This window comes from Aquarana catesbeiana, linkage group LG01 (assembly GCF_042186555.1).
Source record: "Aquarana catesbeiana isolate 2022-GZ linkage group LG01, ASM4218655v1, whole genome shotgun sequence".
NCBI lineage: Eukaryota > Metazoa > Chordata > Amphibia > Anura > Ranidae > Aquarana > Aquarana catesbeiana.
Genome location: NC_133324.1, coordinates 350,376,656 through 350,398,189, shown reverse-complemented (window position 1 = coordinate 350,398,189; position 21,534 = coordinate 350,376,656). Strand labels below are relative to the sequence as shown.

At 41.4% G+C, this 21,534-nt stretch overlaps 1 protein-coding gene across 4 annotated transcripts in view; it reads left to right on the top strand.

Moving 5' to 3' along the window:
* The first annotated feature begins 7,652 nt into the window (after positions 1-7,652).
* Positions 7,653-21,534, top strand: part of CARMIL3 (capping protein regulator and myosin 1 linker 3) — a 150,490-nt gene continuing 136,608 nt past the window's right edge. For 3 of the 4 annotated variants that reach the window (XR_012244587.1, XM_073632564.1, XM_073632545.1), the window contains exons 1-2: positions 7,654-8,142; positions 8,845-8,942. Coding sequence is in view for 3 of the 4 variants with exons in the window: in XM_073632564.1 (XP_073488665.1) it covers positions 8,103-8,142; positions 8,845-8,942 (138 nt within the window). In the remaining variant the exon portion in view is untranslated. Of the gene's footprint in view, positions 8,143-8,844; positions 8,943-21,534 lie in introns of all 4 variants that reach the window. The other variant, XM_073632554.1, reaches the window with a different exon arrangement.

Below are 21,534 nucleotides of genomic sequence, written 5' to 3'. Positions count from 1 at the left end.
ACATCTAAGCATTGCATAAATTCTAAGCAACAATGCAATTGCATCAGTGTGCAAAAAAACAAAGCTCTGTAAGTTATCGGGATGCCCTAGCTGGGGGTGAAACCCATACTGCCACACTAACCATGGGCACGAGTTGTAGGGTTGCATAGGAGGAATGTTCTGAGTATAATAGGCATTAGCTATGAGCTATGAATAAGCACCTGCTATAACGGTGTGAAACGCATTAGTGGTTTGCTGTATGGATTTATTATAACAATAAAGAAATCGTTTTCATTGGAGTGCGGCCATCCGGACCGGTTTGTTCGATTTTTGTATAATAGGCATTACAAAATGGATAAGAGAGGGGGACGTCCACTTGGTTACAGGGATTTGCAATAGCGAGACATAGGGGTTGATTTACTAAAGGCAAATAGGCTGTGCACTCTGCGAGTGCAGTTGCTCCAGAGCTTATTAAATGAGGTAAGGCTTCACTTTGCAAAGAATACCCAATTATGACCAATCAAAATGAAAAAAAAAAATGCATTTTTGCTTGCACATGATTGGACGATGGCAGTCAGCAGAGTTTCTGCTCAGTTACTAAGCTCTGGAGCAACTGCTCTTGCTGAGTGCAATTGCATTTTGAAAAGTGCACAGTCTTTTTCCCCTTTAGTAAATACACCCCATAGTGTGGGCCTAAAGGTACCTTAGAAAGCGCCCATTATGGTGGGTTGCCAGTGACAAACAGAGCCTGCAGGCCACGCAGGTAAGAGAGGAGAGACAAGAGAGAGCCTCACCCAGTCTGAAGGAAGAAAGGGAAGGTAGGGGAGAAGTAGGGGGGGCAGGGGGGACCCCGAGGGAGAGGGGAGCTGACCAAGGTGCCTTACCAGACCCAGACGCATGCATGGGGTACTTAGCAGGGAGAGAGTAAAAATGTATCAAATTCCACTGAAAGAAAATGTTGCACCCATGGCTTCCACAATAACTCGTCCTGACGTACCCTGTCCAGTAGTACTGCTCCAACCTTGGTTTCTGTTAATATAGCCTTTTAAATTCATTCTGTTATTGGATGGTGTTATTTGCTACGCATTATAATTCTATGTGCTTTGTCTTTGAATAGAGCTAATTTAATTAGTGTGAAAAATGCAAAGTATACAATCATTATTGCCAAACGGCCACATAACCCATGGGGTTTTAAAATGCATTGCTGCAATTGAAAATTAGGTTTTTCAAAGAATCTCCTTGTAGGCGGTGGCTGAGCTCCTAGCTGGCATGCAACGTTAATTGGGACAAGCCACAAAAAAGGTGACAACTGCGACATGTTGTACAGCTTAGGGAAGCTAAACTAGAATAAAGCTTGCCAGGATAAAACGAATTAATAATAAGTAGCATAAAAAAAACCTTGTTTATATAAGCATTCTAAGGAAGGAGGTATAAAAAAATGTTCATTTAAAAACCATGTCGGTGAGGATAGGCAATCAGCTGTTCGCATGTATTTCTTCTGTCTACCACAATCATGCGGTAGCATAAAACCTTTTTGATTGCCGCTGACCAATATCATTCCTCTGCACCGGTTCTTATGACCTACCCCCCTCTGCGTGGTTGCCATGGATTGCAGTAATATTTTCCACTAGTTTTAAGAAACAGTATCCTCTGAATCTCACCCATTTGCTAAACAAGCAATCATCACAGATATATAACGCACATTATGTGACATATCAAAGCAAGTTTGAAGGTTGTGCTAGATTGAAAGGTTTACTGTTCTAGGTTTGTAAAATAATATAAATTGTAAAAGCAAGAACAATGTGACTTCTATTTGTGCTACTCTGTAGCTTGTGAAAAGAGTCATTGACAGGTTTAAAGCAATATTACATAATGGTAGACACTGGTGTGTTATGTTAATGTGCCTGGGAACATACACGGAATTAGAATATCTATAACAACTTAGTAGAGTTGTTAGAGCAGCTGTAAACAGAGGTGATATTACTAATGAACTGAGCGCGTGGAGAACGCCTTACACTAAGTGTTACACAGCATTTAATTGCTAGCTTTCCATAAATTATACGCTTATAGAGACTAAATGGCTTATTTAATAAAATAGTGCAAAAGGAGCACATGTGCCGGAAGGCGAGCGTCCGATTGGGTATTGGCTTTTGTTTGTCTTGGCTACACTATGGGGGTTATTTACGAAAGGCAAATCCACTTTGCACTACAAGTGCAATCTACAAGTGCAACGTACACTTGAAATTGCACTGAAAGTGCACTTGGAAGTACATTCGCTGTAGATCCAAGGGGGGCATTCAAGGAAATAAAAAACAGCATTTTAGCTTGTACATGATTGGATGATAAAATCAGCAGAGCTTCCCCTCATTTCAGATCTACCCCTAATGCCGCGTACACACGATCGGACTTTACGGCATACTTGGTCCAGCGAACCTGAGTCCGTCAGACAATCCGATCGTGTGTGGGCTCCAGCGGACTTTTTTTTCTCAAAAGTTTGACGGACTTAGATTTGAAATTTGTTTCAAATCTGTCCGACAGACTCGAGTCCGGTCGAAAAGTCCGCTCATCTGTATGCTAGTCCGACGGACAAAAACCGACGCTAGGGCAGCTATTGGCTACTGGCTATGAACTTCCTTGTTTTAGTCCGGTGTACGTCATCACGTACGAATCTGTCGGACTTTGGTGTGATCGTATGTAGGCAAGTCCATTCATTTGGAAAGTCCGTCGTAAAGTCCATCGAAAAGTCCGCCAGACAAAGTCTGCCGTAAAGTCCGCTCGTGTGTATGCGGCATTAGATTTAGAGCGACTGAACTTCCAAGTGCACTTTCAGTGCAATTTCAAGTGCACTTTGTTGTAAATAACCCTCTATATTTTCAAGACCACCAGGCTTATCCAGTAAGGCAGTGCAAATAGCAATATGTCTGAAGAGTACCAATGATAAGTCAACTTTCACTGATCTGTCTAACTGCAGTAAACTGATATTTGATTGGTTGCTATGGATAGTGTATAAGGCCTCCTTCACAAGGCTGTTTAACCACATATACCAGATTCTAGCAGCAAAAAACAGTGTATGCTTGCCGCCGGAATCCGATGTATGTGGCTAAACGGCCCTGTGAAGGAAGCCTTATGCATATTATTACTGCAGTTTGCACTTTATTGAATAAAGCTGGCTATGGTACAATCTGACTGTACAATTTCGAACAACATAATGAGCAAGGCCTTGGGTATAAATTTGCAGAAGCATTGTTTAATTAGGTCTTCACACTACATAGCTGCTGATAAATCTAGCAGAGAATGCGTATTTATTGGGTTGGATGCAGCCACTGTTCCACTTAGAGTTGCCACCTCATCCCTTTAAACCCAAACACTTATGAATTACACAATTTCTGAGGCTAATTTAATGCAGATAAGGCTCCAAGGGAGTTTAATTACCACCTTAATCAGCCACAGAACTGTGTAATTAATATGTGTTCGGTGTTAACGGGATGAGGTGGCAACCCTAGTTCCACTGTTCAGCCAACAATTTTCGGCCCTACTCCTTTGATTTGCATATCAAAGGATGTTAGGTGGGAAGGAACTAACAGGGTCACCTATGGCTCAAATTTTAGCTGGTTAATCAGGAACAGGCTGAATATGTTCTGTGTATGGCCATCCTAAAGTGATTCTAAATCTATTTTTTTTTCTTTAAAATAACAAACATTTTATATTTTCCTGCTCTGTGCAATCTTTTTTTCAAAGAACAGCCCTGATCCTCCTCTTTTCAGGTCTTCTGCTGGCACTCTGGGCTTCTCTCCCCTGCCAAGTGTCCCCACAGAAAGCTGCTTGCTTTGATGGCACTTGTGCTGCTTGCTCCCAAGCCGGCTGTGATTGACAGCAGCAGGAGCCAATGGCTACCACTGCTGCCTCTCTGTCCAGTGAGGAAAGAGAGAACTGAGAGAGCTGTTGCTCTAGAGCACATTGCGCGATCAAGATCAGGCTCATGTAAGTATTTAGGGGGGGGGGGGGGGGGGGGCGGGGGGGCTGAGAGAATGAACATTTTTTTATACCTCCTTCCTTAGAATGCTTAAACAAGGGTTTTTTTCTGCTACTTATTATTAATTATTTTTTTACTGGCAAGCTTTATTCTAGTTTAACTTCCCTAAGCTGTACAACATGTCGCAGTTGTCACCTTTTTTGTGGCCTGTCCCAACTAACGTTGCATGCCAGCTAGGAGCTCAGTCACCGCTCAGTCATTGTGTGATCGAGATCAGGCTCAGGTAAGTATTTGGGTGAGAGGGAGCTACATGCAGAAGGTTTTTTACCTTATGCATATAATGCATTAAGATAAAAATCTTTCTGCCTTTAGAACCACTTTACGGCCTCTTCAAGCTTTGGCTATGTCAGGGTGAAGCAATATCTGGAAACACTTACTGAGTGTATAGAGTGTGTATTTACTGATCTCGTAGTTGGAACTCCTTATAACACAGTTTGTAAAATCCAGAAATGCATAGATCAGAAGCAAGCAGCTCACTAAGTGTTCTGCACTGGACACTGTACTGATCACACTGCCAGCTAGCTATCCATTTATAGAGTCTTGCCAGGTTTCTAATATGCAGAGATTTGATAAGAAAGGCATCTACCAGCTATACCACAGCGGAGATAAATGCAGGTGTATGGATACCAATGTCATTTGATCAGAAACGATCACTGGGGCTTATTGTTGCACTGCAACGAGCAATGATGTGCAGTAGCTTAAATCTACCAAAATAAATGCTGCAATTCATCAATTTAGAGCAGGCAGACCAGCAAAAGATGATTAGTGAATGGCTGCTGTTTATTACTGCACTCAGTGCATTGATATATTGTGCTTATTTGAAGAACAATAAAAACGTACAAAGCTGGAAAAGCAGCCAATCCGATTTTATTTTACTGTAGTTACATCCGTTGTACAGTAATCCATAGTAATCAACCTAGTTTCACCTTTCATCATGAGGTCTGGTCAGTGTAATAAATAGCTGATTCTGAAGGCTACAGGCTACAGCAGTGTTTATGTACCTCCCAAAATCTACATTCATCGACTTATTTCAGGAAATCTGTGACATTCCCTGTGCACCCAGATTGGGAAGAAATGTTTTCCAATAAGAAAGTGCAAAGTGTGAAAAGAGCCAATCAGATTTTATTTTACTGCAGTTGGATCCATTTTTGTGCAGTAATCAACCCAACTTCCTTATTATGTGTTCTGGTCAGTATAATAAAAAATGATCACTGATTCTGGAGGCTACAGCAGTGTTTCTGTACCTCTCGTAGGCAGAACTCATGAATCCATAATAAATAATCACTCTTTGACTCAAACCTGTGGAAGGAATAGGCAGTGGCCCTTTATTATACAGTGGGGACGGAAAGTATTCAGACCCCCTTAAATTTTTCACTCTTTGTTATATTGCAGCCATTTGCTAAAATCATTTAAGTTAATTTTTTCCCTCATTAATGTACACACAGCACCCCATATTGACAGAAAAACACAGAACTGTTGACATTTTTGCAGATTTATTAAAAAAGAAAAACTGAAATATCACATGGTCCTAAGTATTCAGACCCTTTGCTCAGTATTTAGTAGAAGCACCCTTTTGATCTAATACAGCCATGAGTCTTTTTGGGAAAGATGCAACAAGTTTTTCACACCTGGATTTGGGGATCCTCTGCCATTCCTTCATGCAGATCCTCTCCAGTTCTGTCAGGTTGGATGGTAAACGTTGGTAGACAGCCATTTTTACGTCTCTCCAGAGATGCTCAATTGGGTTTAAGTCAGGGCTCTGGCTGGGCCATTCAAGAACAGTCATGGAGTTGTTGTGAAGCCACTCCTTTGTTATTTTAGCTGTGTGCTTAGGGTCATTGTCTTGTTGGAACGTAGACCTTCGGTCCAGTCTTAAGGGGGTCTGAATACTTTCCGTCATCACTGTAGGTATAAATAAATAATTGATTATATCAACACCAAACCATATGTAAATAATTAATTAAATAGTTACGCAACACTTATAACATAAGTATAAGCTTATACATAACCATTTAGCTCAGCTATTGAAGCTCGAGCTACCACTTTCAATTAAACGTAACATTCAAAGAAAGGGACAAACCTTATAAAAAAGTTCACGACAGAGGTGGGAGAGTGGGATGTGCTTTCTTCTGTTTCTCCCCGCCGACCTCTTGTTCACGACGCATCCTCTCTTCTTTTATAGGTAACAGCTCGTGCAGGGGACCGTTTTTGGACAACTGTCATTTCAGCAACCAATCACTGGTAAGTATTTATTTTGAAAATTTTCTATACAGCTTCTAGCATTTTTACATTGTCTGCCGTGATCCCATAGGTGGTGGGTGGGGACATTTTATGCCCTACCCCTCATCTTTAAATCTTTGTGGATGGGCTTATTTCAGGGACCATGCAGTTTTGGTAAATTCATTGCCTGTACACCCAAATTGGAAAGAAATGTTTTCCAAGCCGTAAAGGTGTTTTCCAATAAGAAAGCACAAAGTGGGAAAATGTGCTCTGAACGGTATAATCAAAAATGATTTTGGGGGCTGTGTTTCTGCAGTGCTTCTGAAACCCCCCCTCAAAAAAAAAAACAAAAAAAACATGCAGGTCGACTCAGCTCAGGGACCATGCAACCTGTGCATATTCATTGCCTTTTCCACCAAATCGTGAAAAAAATGAGTGCATATTGGGAAAAAAAGACAATCAGATTTTATTTTATTGTAATTAAGTCTATTTTTGTGCAGCAATCAATAGTAATCAACCCAGCTTCACCTTTCATCATGTGTTCTGATCAGCATAATGAAATGCGATCGCTGATTCTGGAGGCTATAGTGGTGTTTCTGTACCCCCCCCAAAAACCACGAGGGTCAACTAATTTCAGGGACCTGGGTAAATTCATTATCTGTACACCCAAATTGGGAAGAAATGTTTTCCAACGCTTTAATATATTACACTACGTATCTGCATTTTTTTTCTGTTTCAATATTTTTGTTGAAGTATTTTTTTCGCAAAAGAGAATACAAAAGTTACAACAAAGAATGCGGATCTTCCACAATGTACAATACATACTGGATGGGTAATAGTCCAAAAATATGTTCGTATTTGCATTTTTTTGAATATGTTTTGTTTGTGAATGTCGTTAATCGTTTTACCTGGTAATTCCTGACCCATAGTCCCACTGATTAATCATCTCTGTATTAAAGCACTTTGCACATCCCTCTTTGCCTTATTAAATAAAGGTCATTCTGTTAATGTAATATCCATATGTAATTGTTATTCATCATAATGAATTGGAATTGCTCCCTGCCTGTAAACCAACTATTCTTCCCTTGCTCTCTCTCTCTGTTTGATTCTATTGTTACTAATATATAATTATCTTGTCGTACTTCTATGCAGAGCTGCATAATGTGTTTGCTAGTTATAAATAATCTCCTGTCATAGCACACATTTTGCTGTCTTTCTGGCTCGCTTTATTTTTTTTTTAAGAACGCTGAAAATTTAGCCGTGCAAGCTCAGACCTCAAACGCATTAAACGTATTAAAAAAAAAAAAAAAGGTTTATTCTTCGCGTATCTGTTTAAAGATGTATGGAGGAGAGAAGACGTGACTGTGGTTGATTTCCTTTACAAAGGAGAGAAGGAGTTAAATGGCACTGTGTGCCACCCCCAACCCTCGCCACTTCCCTTATTCTCTCTCTGCCTCCTTATATCTTACACACTCTCCATCTATCCTTCTCTCACACCAACACACATAAGCAGTGTCTCTCTCCCTGGCTCACACACATACGCAGTTCCCTGTGTCTCTGTACTGCTATCCAGAGTGAGAGACTGACAACAAACAGCAGTCCACAAAGCAGCAATATAGGCAGAGGAGAGATGTCAGCACACCATTATAGCATTGGTGACATAGGCTCCCTATACAATGTTCATACACAGAGCTAATTACATTCATGGAAATAGTGGCATTCTGCGTACACCAAGGGGGTAGGTAAACGTACGCGTATATACAGGAATACAAACACACCCCACACCTACACACCGTATTCTGAATAACGGATTTGGCTCATAGGAGCTGCATGCAGCTGATGTTATGACAGAGCAAGAAATGCAGCAGCCATGAACCAGCTGTGTATGGAGCCCTGCAGAGCACTGCAAGGTGAGTGAGCTTTATCTATCTATCTATCTATCTATCTATCTATCTATCTATCTATCTATCTATCTATCTATCTATCTATCTATCTAGTCATCCCATGCAAATCCATGTCACTGCCATTAGCTTTTATCTACATTGTCATATACCGCTTATATATTGCCCCCTGATCCTTATATTAACACCATTATCTGTGTAATTGCCTCCCTATACATAGCCGTTGTACTTGTACGAATCGCCAATATGAAAGGTCATGGGTCACTTCATAAGTAATTACTCGTAAGCCCTGACTGTGAATGGCCTAACACTTTTGTTGACATGCAGATGGCCCCAAAAATCACATAACCTTGACTTACATGAAATAAACTTGTTTTTTTATTATATATTATATTTTTTTGTACTGATCCAGCACATACTAAACTAAGTGTGAACAGCATCTTATATTGTAGTTATATCAAGCACTGTTCTGAAAGTCAGCCTCCTGTTGTCTCACTGTAGTATATAATGTGTGGGTTGTGAGATTATTTTTGCTCCACGTAGCAGTGACTTATTCATGGCTTGCGTCCATACATTATCTGCCATGGTACCATTTAGCAGTAAAAGTGCCTACAAACTCATGGTGCATAGCTCAGATTTCCTGCTAGATTTTTCCATTGCATGTAAAAAGTATCAATATGCTCACCGCATTGTCTCACACTGTCTCCACAGACAGCATTAGACAGCTGCTGAGCCGGGCTGGAGGAGAGTTTCGTCTCCAGAGAGTGCAACTGGAGACCAGACCCAGAAAGCTGGAAGACAGGATCCTGGTGAGTAGCAAATGTGTATTACTGCACTATCCCCTGGATGGCTGTACCTGTCATGGAAAATATCTTAATGTCCACTCCAGATTCATAGCTTGCTTTTGTAGAATCCTAGCTAACAAGGCCTAGCCTGCCTTCAGGATTACGCTTTTCTAGTGTAGAATCTTGGCAGGATGTTGGCAGTAGGGAGGAAACCACATAAAAGCAATAGTTGATATATACTCATGCCAACCAGACAGGCTCGGATCACTATCTACCGTAAAACGAATGTCATTAATATTGGTATCAATCTGTAGTCCTTATCTGCAGTGTCCCTTCAAGCAAGGCATCTGCACAGAATGTGAAGGGTGTGTGCCATATCAGATTTTTGAGGAGTGTGGGTAATGTACTGTCTCTGTCTATACACCTGTTACCGATCCACATTCAGGATTTGTTTTTTTCCTGTAGCATTCTTAGAGGACACCTTGAAGTATTCCGGATATAGTCAGTAAATTGTTTAATACTGCAGAGCATATGGTAGGCTTTTGGTTCTTTTTCTTGAAAGAACTTTCTTGAGATCTGATCCCTGTGGCAGCATGTGTAATGTAACCTCTTTATTCACCATTTTTGAAGTTTGGAAAGCTAAAGTCAGTTAGTAACTAGAGAGAGGTATCAGCAAGCGCTGATGTCGTGTGAGGACTGGCATCTTGGCACAAAGCATGTTTCCTTGGCAACCGGTTGGCTTTACTGCTGCAGATATATCTGTCAGCTACCATTTCATTGATGTGAACCTGAGCTTTTTAAATGTAGTTAACTGAACCTGAGCCACGTCTCTGAAATCCCAGGTGTCAGTTTTGGTTGTTGCCCAGCATTAGTTCTAATGCCCTGTACACACGGTCGGATTTTCTGACGGAAAATGTGTGATAGGACCTTGTTGTTGGAAATTCCGACCGTGTGTAGGCTCCATCACACGGAATTTCCGACACACAAAGTTTGAGAGCTTGCTATAAAATTTTCCGACAACAAAATCCCTTGTCGGAAATTCCGATGGTGTGTACACAAATCCGACGCACAAAGTGCCACGCATTCTCAGAATGAATTAAGAGACGAAAGCTATTGGCTACTGCCCCGTTTATAGTCCCGAAGTACGTGTTTTACGCCACCGCGTTCAGAACTATCGGAAATTCCGACAACTTTGTGCGACCGTGTGTATGCAAAACAAGTTTGAGCCAACATCCATCGGAAAAAACCCATGGATTTTGTTGTCGGATTTTCCGATCAATGTCCGACCATGTGTACGGGACATAACACCTCATCTGGAATGTGAATCTACAAGTTGTTAACCTTGAATCCAAATTAACATAAATAGGTGTTTAAATAAATTAAAACAGCAGTAATGATGTTCTAACAAAAGAAAGTTAAATATAAATTAAATTCTACTGCTATGTTAGGTTTATTGAAAATATAATGGAAAACACTAAGAGGTTGGATGCTTTGACTACATACAGGGTATATGTGTAGGAGTAAAATGTCATGTGTTAACAGTATGGTGTAGCTAGACTAGTGAAAGCAGATCTATTTTTGGTCGATACGTTTTAGTCATTTTAATACTGTATCCAGTATAATTGTTAACTGTAACTGACCAAAGATACACATAACATTGCAAGTATAGAAAGTATAAGGTAAGACAAGACTCAAGGTGGCATTAAATGGTACAGTTTTGCAAGCAATGCTCTTGCTTCAAGCATCACTTGTCGCAATCAAGATTTTTTTTTGTCCTCTTCAGAGAGAAATAATTAGCATATCCAGCTGTTGAAGGTTCTCATCATTTAACACTGAGATTTTCCAACTTAAAAAAAAAATTGTGTGCAAGCAGGCTCCAGTTTTTCACAGATGGAAGAGTATTGCTTTGCTTGCGCTATTTTACATGTCAACCTAATATAATAGAGGACCCTGTCTCTCTGTTAACAGATAGCTCCCCAAACATTGTTCTCTACCATCTATGGTCACCTGAAAACTAAAAAGCCACCCTGACAAATAAAAACACCAGCTCAGTTTGGTACAGGGAGTGTATTTGGTAAGCAGTCAAACCTATAAATATGGTTTAGATATTGCCCTTCCTGCCGAACCTAATATGTGGGTGGGGCGAGGGGGGATTTAGTCAAGTCTAGCAGGTGTATAGGCAGCGATGAGCTTTAGAACTTAATGAAGCAAAGCTGATTAAAATAACCTCACAATACTGCACAAATAGCCTCCGACACACCCGTTTTTCAAGTGCCAGACTTGTTCTGTAGAGCTGAAAACATTTCACAGCTTAGCAAAGCTGTTTCTTCAGCTCTAATGAGTGTCAGGAACACAGCCCAGCATTTAAAGCCAATTAAAGAACTCTTACCTTGTATAACGACCCATTCTGTTTAAAGGAGAAGTTCACCTTTTCAAAAAAATAAAAATAAATGCACATCTTTTTGCAGGTTAAAAAAAAATGTCCATTTATTATTATTATTTTATTGGGAGGCTGTAAATCAGCAGGTCACGAGTGCAATGCAAGGCTATTGCAGACTGTCAGTGTAACCTGTCTGCTCGTACCTCATACTGGCAGGCAGTTACACACTGGGAGAGATTTATTAAAACTGGTGCACTCAGAATCTGGTACAGCTGTGCATAGTAACCAATGAACTTCCAGGTTTTATTGTCAAAGCGTAAGACCCCTTTCACATTACAGCGCCGCTAAAACAGCGCTAAAGCACCAGACATTTTTGCCGTGCATTAGCGGCGTTTTAGCTGCGATTTTTGGCCGCTAGTGGGGCATATTTTATCTTAAAGGTATAAAGTCCAGTTTGGGACACTTTCAAAGCGCTTTTAAGGCATTCATTGCAATGGGCAGGGGTGTTTTCGGAGCGCTATTTACAGAACATGAAGGAGAGATGGGTTTGCTTTAAGAGCATATTAAATAAGGGCATTAGCTAGTGCATCCCATTGGGAAATAAATTTAAAAGAGCAAACAAAAGTCCTGGATGGCTTAACTCTATTGGAAAAATGCATATAAAAACAAAGGAGAAGGCTTTCAAAAAATACAAGACTGAGGGATCATCATCAGAATTCAGACTTTACAAAGAATGCAACAAGATATGTAAGGGTGCAGTTTAGGGCGGCTAAGATAGAACACGAAAGATACATAGCTGAGGAGAGCAAAAAAAATCCCAAAAAACTCTTTAAGTATATAAACAGTAAAAAAGGGAGGACAGACCATATTAGCCCCATAAAGAATGAGGAGGGACATCTAGTTACAAAGGATGGGGAGATGGCAGAGATATTGAATTTATTCTTCTCCTCAGTCTTCACGAGGAAATCGGGGGGCTTCATTAACCAAAACTGTTTGTCCTCATGACACATCACAGGAAGCACCCTCATGGCTAACAGAGGACAGAATTATAAATAGACTTGGGAAACTTAACATTAATAAATCACTGGGCCCAGATGGCTTGCACCCAAGGGTACTTAGGAAACTCAGTCAAGTAATTGCCAGAACATTTTTCCTAATTTTTACTGACAGTCTACTGACTGGACTGGTACCAGCTGATTGGAGAAAAGCCAATGTAGCACCAATATTTTAAAAAGAGCCAAAATACATTGCTGGGAATTACAGACCAGTTAGCCCAACATCAATAGTATGCAAGCTCTTGGAGGGGATGATAAGGGACTATATACAAGATTTTAAAATGAAAATGAAAACTGTATCATTAGCAGTAATCAGCATGGATTCATGAAGAATCGTTCTTGCCAAACCAATCTATTAGCCTTCTATGAGGAGGTGAGCTTCCATCTAGATAAAGGGAGGCCCATAGACGTGGTGTATCTGGATTTTGCAAAAGCATTTGGCACAGTTCCCAATAAACGTTTACTGTACAAAGTACCATAGGGTGAGTACATGTATTGAAAACTGGCTACAAGGGCGAGTTCAGAGGGTGGTGATAAATGGGGAAAACTCGGAATGGTCAGGGGTGGGAAGTGGGGTCCCCTAGGGTTCTGTGCTGGAACCAATTCTGTTTAATCTGCTCATAAATGACCTGGAGGATGGGGTAAACAGCTCAATCTCTGTATTTGCCGACGACACTAAGTTAAGCAGGGCAATAACTTCTCCTCAGGATGTGGAAACCTTGCAAGAAGATCTGAACAAATTAATGGGGTGGGCAACTACTGAGGTTTAATGTAGAAAAATGTAAAATAATGCATTTGGGTGGCAAAAATATGAATGCAATCTACTATCTAGGGGGTGAACCTCTGAGGGAATCTAGAATGGAAAAGGACCTGGGGGTCCTAGTACATGATAGGCTCAGCAATCGCATGCAATGCCAAGCTGCTGCTAACAAAGCAAACAGAATATTGGCATGCATTAAAAAGGGGATTAACTCCAGGGATAAAGCGATAATTCTCCCACTTTACAAGACTCTGGTCCGGCCTCACCTGGAGTATGCTGTCCAGTTCTGGGCACCAGTCCTCAGGAAGGATGTACTGGAAATGGAGCGAGTACAAAGAAGGGCAACAAAGCTAATAAAGGGTCTGGAGGATATTAGTTATGAAGAAAGGATGCGAGCACTGAACTTATTCTCTCTGGAGAAGAGACACTTGAGAGGGGATATGATTTCAATTTACAAATACCATACTGGTGACCCCACAATAGGGACAAAACATTTTCGCGGAAGGGAGTTTAATAAGACACGTGGCCACTCACTAAAATTAGAAGAAAAGAGGTTTAACCCTAAACTACGTAGAGGGTTCTTTACTATAAGAGCTGCAAGGATGTGGAATTCCCTTCCACAGGCGGTGGTCTCAGCGGGGAGCATCGATAGTTTCAAAAAACTATTAGATAAGCACCTGAACGACCACAACATACAGGGATATACAAGGTTATACTGACATATAATCACACACATAGGTTGGACTCGATGGACTTGTGTCTTTTTTCAACCTCACCTACTATGTAACTATGTAACTATGTAAGCTGATTGACCTTACCACACCAGATTCTGTGTGCACCAGTTTTAGGAAATTCCCACCCACTGACAGGAAGCATCAATGAACTACCTAGAATGCTTAACAGTGCCCTGGTAGTTAATTGATAACTATAAGCCAACAGCCGCAAAGCCTGGCGGTAGTTGTAGTTTCTCATTCACAGAACCCAGTGAACGAGTAATGTGGCCGGGTGGGTGGAACCCTGCATGGCCACGCCTTTTTTAAATTGTGACAGCAAATGCAGGGAGAAGACTGTAACAGCAGGGACGTGGGAAAGCGGGGGTAGCTGCTGCAGTAACATGTTACATCCTGAATACAGATGTAACATTTTATAAAAGGTCAACTTATCCTTTAGAATAGAAATGAAAGGCATTTGTGTATTGAGGTAAGAAAAAAAAAAGTCATGCATCCGGCCCCCTATTCTACATGCGGGGTGCCGGACGCATGAATTTCAATGGGTTTTTTTTTTCTGGAAGCACATGATTAGAGCAAGAGGCTCTAATAGGCTTCAAAAAAGGGTGGGCTCGGGGCGCAGCGCACTGTACCCCGAGAATACCCACTTGTGTGACAATAGTGAATGAATGCCGGCCGCCACTGTTATTCGAACTGAAGAAGTGGCTGAGATAGGCTGCAAAACGTCTTCAACATTGCAGAACAAGTCCAGTTGAATGTGGCTAACTTCTACCAGCTAACCTATGACCTGGATAAATGAGAACTTTCAGAGCTTGAGGCATTTACTTTTTTGTGTGAATGGTTGGTGCAATTGGTATTAATGGAAACATTTTTCATCAGGTCCTTGATATGTTTTATGTCCTAATCTTAGTGAACTTTTTCACTCTTTTTTACATATTACATATTGATTAATGTATTGGATTTCACTTTTATGATCACCGCCAGGCATTTTGGGAAAAATACAGAAGCAAACCATAAAGGAATGTATTGGGATGCCATCTCAGATATTTCCCAGCTAATACATAACTGCCTCTTTCAGAGCACAGTTTGTTTTTGTGATACTTAAATAGTATGTGTTGCGCTATAGTATCCTACTAGTGACATTCGGAATAAATTACATAATTCATAAGTCCATCCACAGACCCTATATTGTCAAAAGTATTGTGACACCTGCCTTTACACACACATGAACTTTAATGGCATCCCAGTCTTAACCTCCCTGGCGGTTTTCCCGAGTGTGGCTCGGGATTAAATTTCAGCACCATTAGGGGTAATCCCAAGCCACACTCGGGATTGCATTGCAGGATCCTGGTACGGTATGCTTACCGTGTCCCCAGGATCCTGCGATGTCCCCCTCCGGTGTCTGCAGGCTCTGTCCTCCTCCCGAAGCCTCTCTGTGCCGGGCTCCGTTCCCTGCGAGCGTCGCAACGCACGGGGCGAAGCCTGGCGGCAAATTTAAAAAAATGAAAAATCATAATATATACAGTACAGTGTAATCTTACAGATTACATTACTGTATGAAATTATTTCTCATCCCTTTTGTCCCCAGTGCTTTGTCCAATGCCCTGCATGCAGTTTTATATGATATATACTGTTCTTTCTGCCTGGAAACTGGAGATTGTCCATAGCAACCAAAAAGAGTCCCTTTACGTCAAAAGTGGTTTTAGACCAACTGGAAAACAGCGATAGTAAATTAGAACACTTGCAGAATTGAGCGATAGTGGGTCGTGGGGAAATTAATTTTATTATTATTATTATATTATTTTTTATAATTATTTATATTTATTATATTATAATTTATGGTTTTGTGTTTCAAAAGTCTACTAGACTCTTGGTGGACAGATTTAAGTGTGTAATTGCTAAGAATTACAGGCCTACAATATAAAACGCCAAATTTGTATGCAAAATAATTTTACCGCTTTGAGACGCAAAAATCTGACATAATCATACCGCCAGGGAGGTTAATCAGCAGGGTTCAATTTTGGGTTGGCCCACCCTTTGCAGCTATACCAGCTTCAACTCTTCTGGGAAGGCTGTCCACAAGGTTTAGGAGTGTGTCTATTGGAATGTTTGACCATTCTTCCATAAGCGCATTTGTGCGGTCAGGCACTGATGTTGGACGAGAAGGCCTAGCTTACAGTCTCCTCTCTAATTCATCCCAATGCTGTTCTATCAGGTTGAGGTCAGTCAAGTTCCTCCAACCCAAAACTCACTCATCCATGTCTTTATGGACATTGCTTTGTGCACAAGTCCATTTGTAAATAGTACATCCACCAGTGCTCTGTTTAACACATATTTCCACCACTTGTGCTCGTGGAAACACTTCCACCTTTCAAATGCGCTTACCAAATTTTCCGACTCGCAAAGGCTAAGGTCAAACAGGCTAATTATATCAATCCCCATGGCTAGTCTTTCCAAATAGCTCCGCTGTCTCAATAACCTCTACTCTCACCAAGAGAGGAACGTTGTCCCATCAGAGCAATTTTCTCTTTTCTTTTATCACCAACAAGGACTCAGAGAGAAGGGGAAAAGGAAAAAAGGCCCATAGTGCAGCAGATTTGAATCTGTTTATTTAAAAGATGTTTAAAATATACTCAAACTTTAAAGGTATAAAAGCATTCAGATACAACAACCGTTGACTGCTGCCCACTGACCCCGTGATGATGTCACAGCAGCGGCCCTCGGATACTACAGCGCTCTTCTCTTGGAGGAGAGTAGAGGTTGTTGGAGCTATTTGGAACCACTAGCGTGGGGATAGATATACAGTAATTAGCCTGTTTGACCTTAGCTTTTGGTCTAAAAAATTTTGTAAGTGGATTTGAAAGGTGGAAGTGTTCACAGCACAAGTGGTAGAAATATGTGTTAAACAGAGCACCAGTGGATGTACTATTTACAAATGGACTTGTGTACTGGCACTTTTTATATGTGGATGGACTTATGAATTATGTAATTTATTTTGAATATCACTAGTAGGATACTATAGTGCAGCACATTATATTGAAGTCTTTTGTGTACAGCGAGGTATTGGGGATAATTGTGTTGCTACTGTATCCAGTTTCAGTTTTTTGATTTATTGATTTATTATTTTTTTTATCAAGTATTTGTGTGTTCTTTTATGGAATAGGGAGCACTTAGCGCAGTGTTTATATTTAATTTCTGTTTTTGTGATACAGTCCAGTGTTAGCTCTGCCTGTAAAGCCCATGCCATCTTGCCTCCAGTAGCACGCCAAAAGTTTAATTTCCACAATATTAGTTAAGCATTTGTTGACCAAGATATATAAATATATAAACAATAATAAGGAATTATTTGATTTCCCTGGACAAAGATTCATGATAATTAGGTGGTTCACTCTGTAATATATATTTAATGAAACAATCTTGGTATTTACTAACACAGATCTAACATCTTTATGTCCAAAGAGATGATTACCCGAGGTCATGCTAATTAGCCTGTTAGCCTGTTAATCTGTTCCTTGGCTATGAAACCATTCATCCAGATAAATTTAGGAATTCAGTTAGGTCACCAGCAAAAAAAGTGAAAGACGCTAGTTATGTCTACATCAATATTTGTCTATTTTCTCTACCGCAAAGTAAAATCCAAAGTTTTAATTGGCTACTATAAAAATAATAATAATAAATGTTCTATGGTAGTTGTAGCAATGGATGCCAGGTAGACCAATAAACCTCGCCTTAGACATTTGAGAGCAATGGTTTGTGTACACTGTGACCATCTTGCAAAGTCTCCTGAGCCAGCTCCTATTTCGGGCAATGAAGGAGGGAAAGGGAGCAGCACACTAATTGCTGGCAAATTAATGAGGACAATTATTCTAAATTAATAAAGAATGGGGTGAATGGCGCTCCCTTTAGGGGGGTATGTAAACTGTATGTGGAATACCAATGCTAGCAAAACCACTGTGATGATATGCTCAGAATAAAAATAGATAAATAGAACCAACCCCCTGTGAACATATACCTGTGTAAACACTAATCATTCAGTGCAAAATTGCATTAAGACAAACAAAAGTAAAAATGAAAATAGAAGTGATGAATCAAACCATCAATATAAATAAAGCATAACATCTGCATGTAATACTGAGGTAATCAACGGTGCTGAGCATATGTGCAAACGTGCCACAAAAAATATTGGTGCAAAAAAATATATATAAAGAGCCCACAGTGCTCCAAAAAATTATTAGTTTTTTATAAAAAGGAAATACTATTATCTGAAAAGTTCCAAACAGTCTGGTGACTCTTGTGTTCAGAGAAAGATCGGTGACTTCTGTGCTCCCCCTATGGCTCCCCACTCACCGGCTCCTTATACCCCTGCAGGGGTGACAGGCAATAAGGGATATCATAAGCAGTCTTCCCAGATGGTATCCTGTAGTCACTGTAGCAGTGGCTCTCGTTTCCCTTGTATCCGCTACCCTAGAACATCCGGATCAGTCATCTGTGCACCACAGCCTTCGCCACCACATCCAAGAAGGGGATCACCAGAGATCAGTCCTGTTTTATTCAGTTCCTGCTCTTCTCCTTTCTTATTTGGCTTTTAGTAGGTTCCGGGTGAGCGAAGGAGACCCTGACACCTACTGCATGGTGCGGCTCGCTCCTCGCTCACCCGGAACCTACTAGTAATAAGAACGGTATCATTAGCAGTAATCAGCATGGATTTATGAAGAATTGTTCTTGCCAAACCAATCTATTAACCTTCTATGAGGAGGTGAGTTGCCATCTAGATAAGGGAAGGCCCGTGGACGTGGTGTATCTGGATTTTGCAAAAGCATCTGATACAGTTCCCCATAAACGTTTACTGTACAAAATAAGGTCCGTTGGCATTAACAGGGGCGAGTTCAGAGGGTGGTGATAAATGGGAAATACTCGGAATGGTCAGAGGTGGGTAGTGGGGTCCCCCCAGGGTTCTGTGCTGGGACCAATCCTATTTATATTGTTCATAAACGACCTGGAGGATGGGGTAAACAGTTCAATCCCTGTGTTTGCGGACGATAATAAGCTAAGCAGGGCAATAACTTCTCCACAGGATGTGGAAACCTTGCAAAAAGATCTGAAAAAATTAATGGGGTGGGCAACTACATAGCAAATGAGGTTTACTGTAGAAAAATGTGTAGCGGTACCCCCGTAGGAGCTGCGAATGTGGTTATAGCAATCCGCCAATCAGCCTGCTGCCAACCCCTCATCAATCACCCAAAAGACAATAAACAGTCAGTTGCTCCGTTTTCTTGCATTTATTTGTGGGATAAACTTGGAAAGATATTAGGGATGTATGAGATGCCCATGAAGATTTCAGAATGATAGGTTATCATCCATGGCCTTGGCATTGTTAATGGATTTCCCCTATAGAGTCCTCACTGCAGACTATTGCCTCTTCTGTTATCTATCTGACTGAAGATTTACTACTTACGGCTTCCAGTTAAACACGGTGAATCACTCTGAATAATTCACCTGTATTAGACTGATGTGGTATTCCTGCTACAAATAGAGAGCCAAAGGCCTATACCGCCTATCTTCCATGGCTCAAAGAACTAATAGACCCAGAGTCTCTGGAAGTTGTTGCAAACATGAACTTGGCACATGATAAACGACAGACTATTGCTCCAGCCCCTCCACTTCTATCGTACTGTGCTCCCCGGCCACACAGCATGCTACTCTACACTCTCCAGCACTTCTGCTTCTTCAACGTTACACTGACCTTCTGCTTTGTATCAAAGTCCTGTGTTCCCCGGTCACAGAAATCCAATAAGCTGGTCTACTTCCGCCGCTTTACTCCTACTTCCTCTACTTGATCCTCTTTACAGTCAAGCACTGTGTTCCCTGGTCACAGAAACCTGGTGAACTCTGCAGAGATGAAGATCCTCAACTTTAACTCCTTCCCCTGCGGCTCCTCCATCCCTCCTCCGCGCACACGGTAAATCCCTGCATGGGGATGTCCGGTATAGCACCTCAGCACGCCATGCTGTCTTTCCTGTGCTCTCCTAATCCTCCCCGGAAGCATGTGACCCCAGCTTATATGGGAGGCCTGCCCCCTGCCAATGCAAATTAATGATTGGTCATAGAGCCCCCCACATGAGCTGCCTGCCACTCAGGTCTCAAGTCCAACCTCCCTTCCAGAACAATTCCACTGAAAGCAGGAGAGGATCTCTGAGCTAGAATGTAGGTGGCCACACCCCCCACTATACTAACACTTCATTCCCAAATCAAAACAACCAGGCCTGGAATAGAAACACAGGCCTGGCTAAATTTACCTGCCACTAGAAAAATATTAATCTAGCACCTACCTAAAAGTAGAGGGTGCTACAAATGTAAAATAATGCATTTGGGTGGCAAAAATATGAATGCAATCTATACACTGGGGGGTGAACCTCGGGGGGAATCTAGGATGGAAAAGGACCTGGGGGTCCTAGTGGATGATAGGCTCAGCAATGGCATGCAGTGCCAAGCTGCTACTAACAAAGCAAACAGAATATCGGCGTGCATTAAAAAGGGGATCAACTCCAGAGATAAAATGATAATTTTCCTGCTCTACAAGACTCTGGTCCAGCCGCACCTAGAGTATGCTGTCCAGTTCTGGGCTTCAGTCCTCAGGAAGGATGTACTGGAAATGGAGCGAGTACAAAGAAGGGCAACTAGGCTAATAAAGGGTCTGGAAGATATTACTTATGAGGAAAGTTTGCAAGCGCTGAACTTATTCTCTCTGGAGAAGAGATGTTTGAGAGGGGATATGATTTCAATTTATAAATACCGTACTGGTGACCCCACAATAGGGATAAAACTTTTTCGGGTAAGGGAGTTTAACAAAACACGTGGCCACTCATTAAAATTAGAAGAAAAGAGGTTTAACCTTAAATTACGTAGAGGGTTCTTTACTGTAAAAGTAGCAAGGATGTGGAATTCCCTTCCACAGGCAGTGGTCTCAGGGGGGAGCATCGATAGTTTCAAAAAACTATTAGATAAGCACCTGAACAGCCGCAGCATACAGGGATATACAATGTAATACTGACATATAAGCACACACATAGGTTGGACTTGATGGACTTGTGTCATTTTTCAACCTCACCTACTATGTAACTATGTAATTATGTTGCTAATTACCTTCAAATCCAACAATTAAATTTTGGGTTCCGAGAAATGTATTTAAAGCGGTTGTAAACCGCTGGATTTTTTTTTTTCATCCTAGCACATTATGTTAAAAGTACCTTAAAACTAAGCCCTTCCAGCGCCGAGATGTCAGAGCTGCAGGCACTCCCATCTTCACCCACCCTCCTTCCCAGTTCACGGACTCTTCAAATCCCGCAGTTTACAACACAGGGCTCTGGAGGAACGGCCCGGGTGGCCGTTCCTTCAGAGCGCATGCGCCAGCGATTTTCGACCGGACTGGTCCGACAGACCGAGTCCGGCAGACAATTCGACCGCGTGTGGGCTTCATCAGACCTGCAGCGGACTTTTTCGGTCGAAAATCTGACGGACTTTAGATTTGGAACATGTTTCAAATCTTTATGTCGTAACTCCGCCGGACCCAGTTCCTATCGAAAAGTCTACTCGTCTGTATGCTAGTCCGACGGACGAAAACCGGCGCTAGGGCAGCTATTGGCTACTGGCTATCAACTTCCTTATTTAAGTCCGGTCGTACGTCATCACGTAC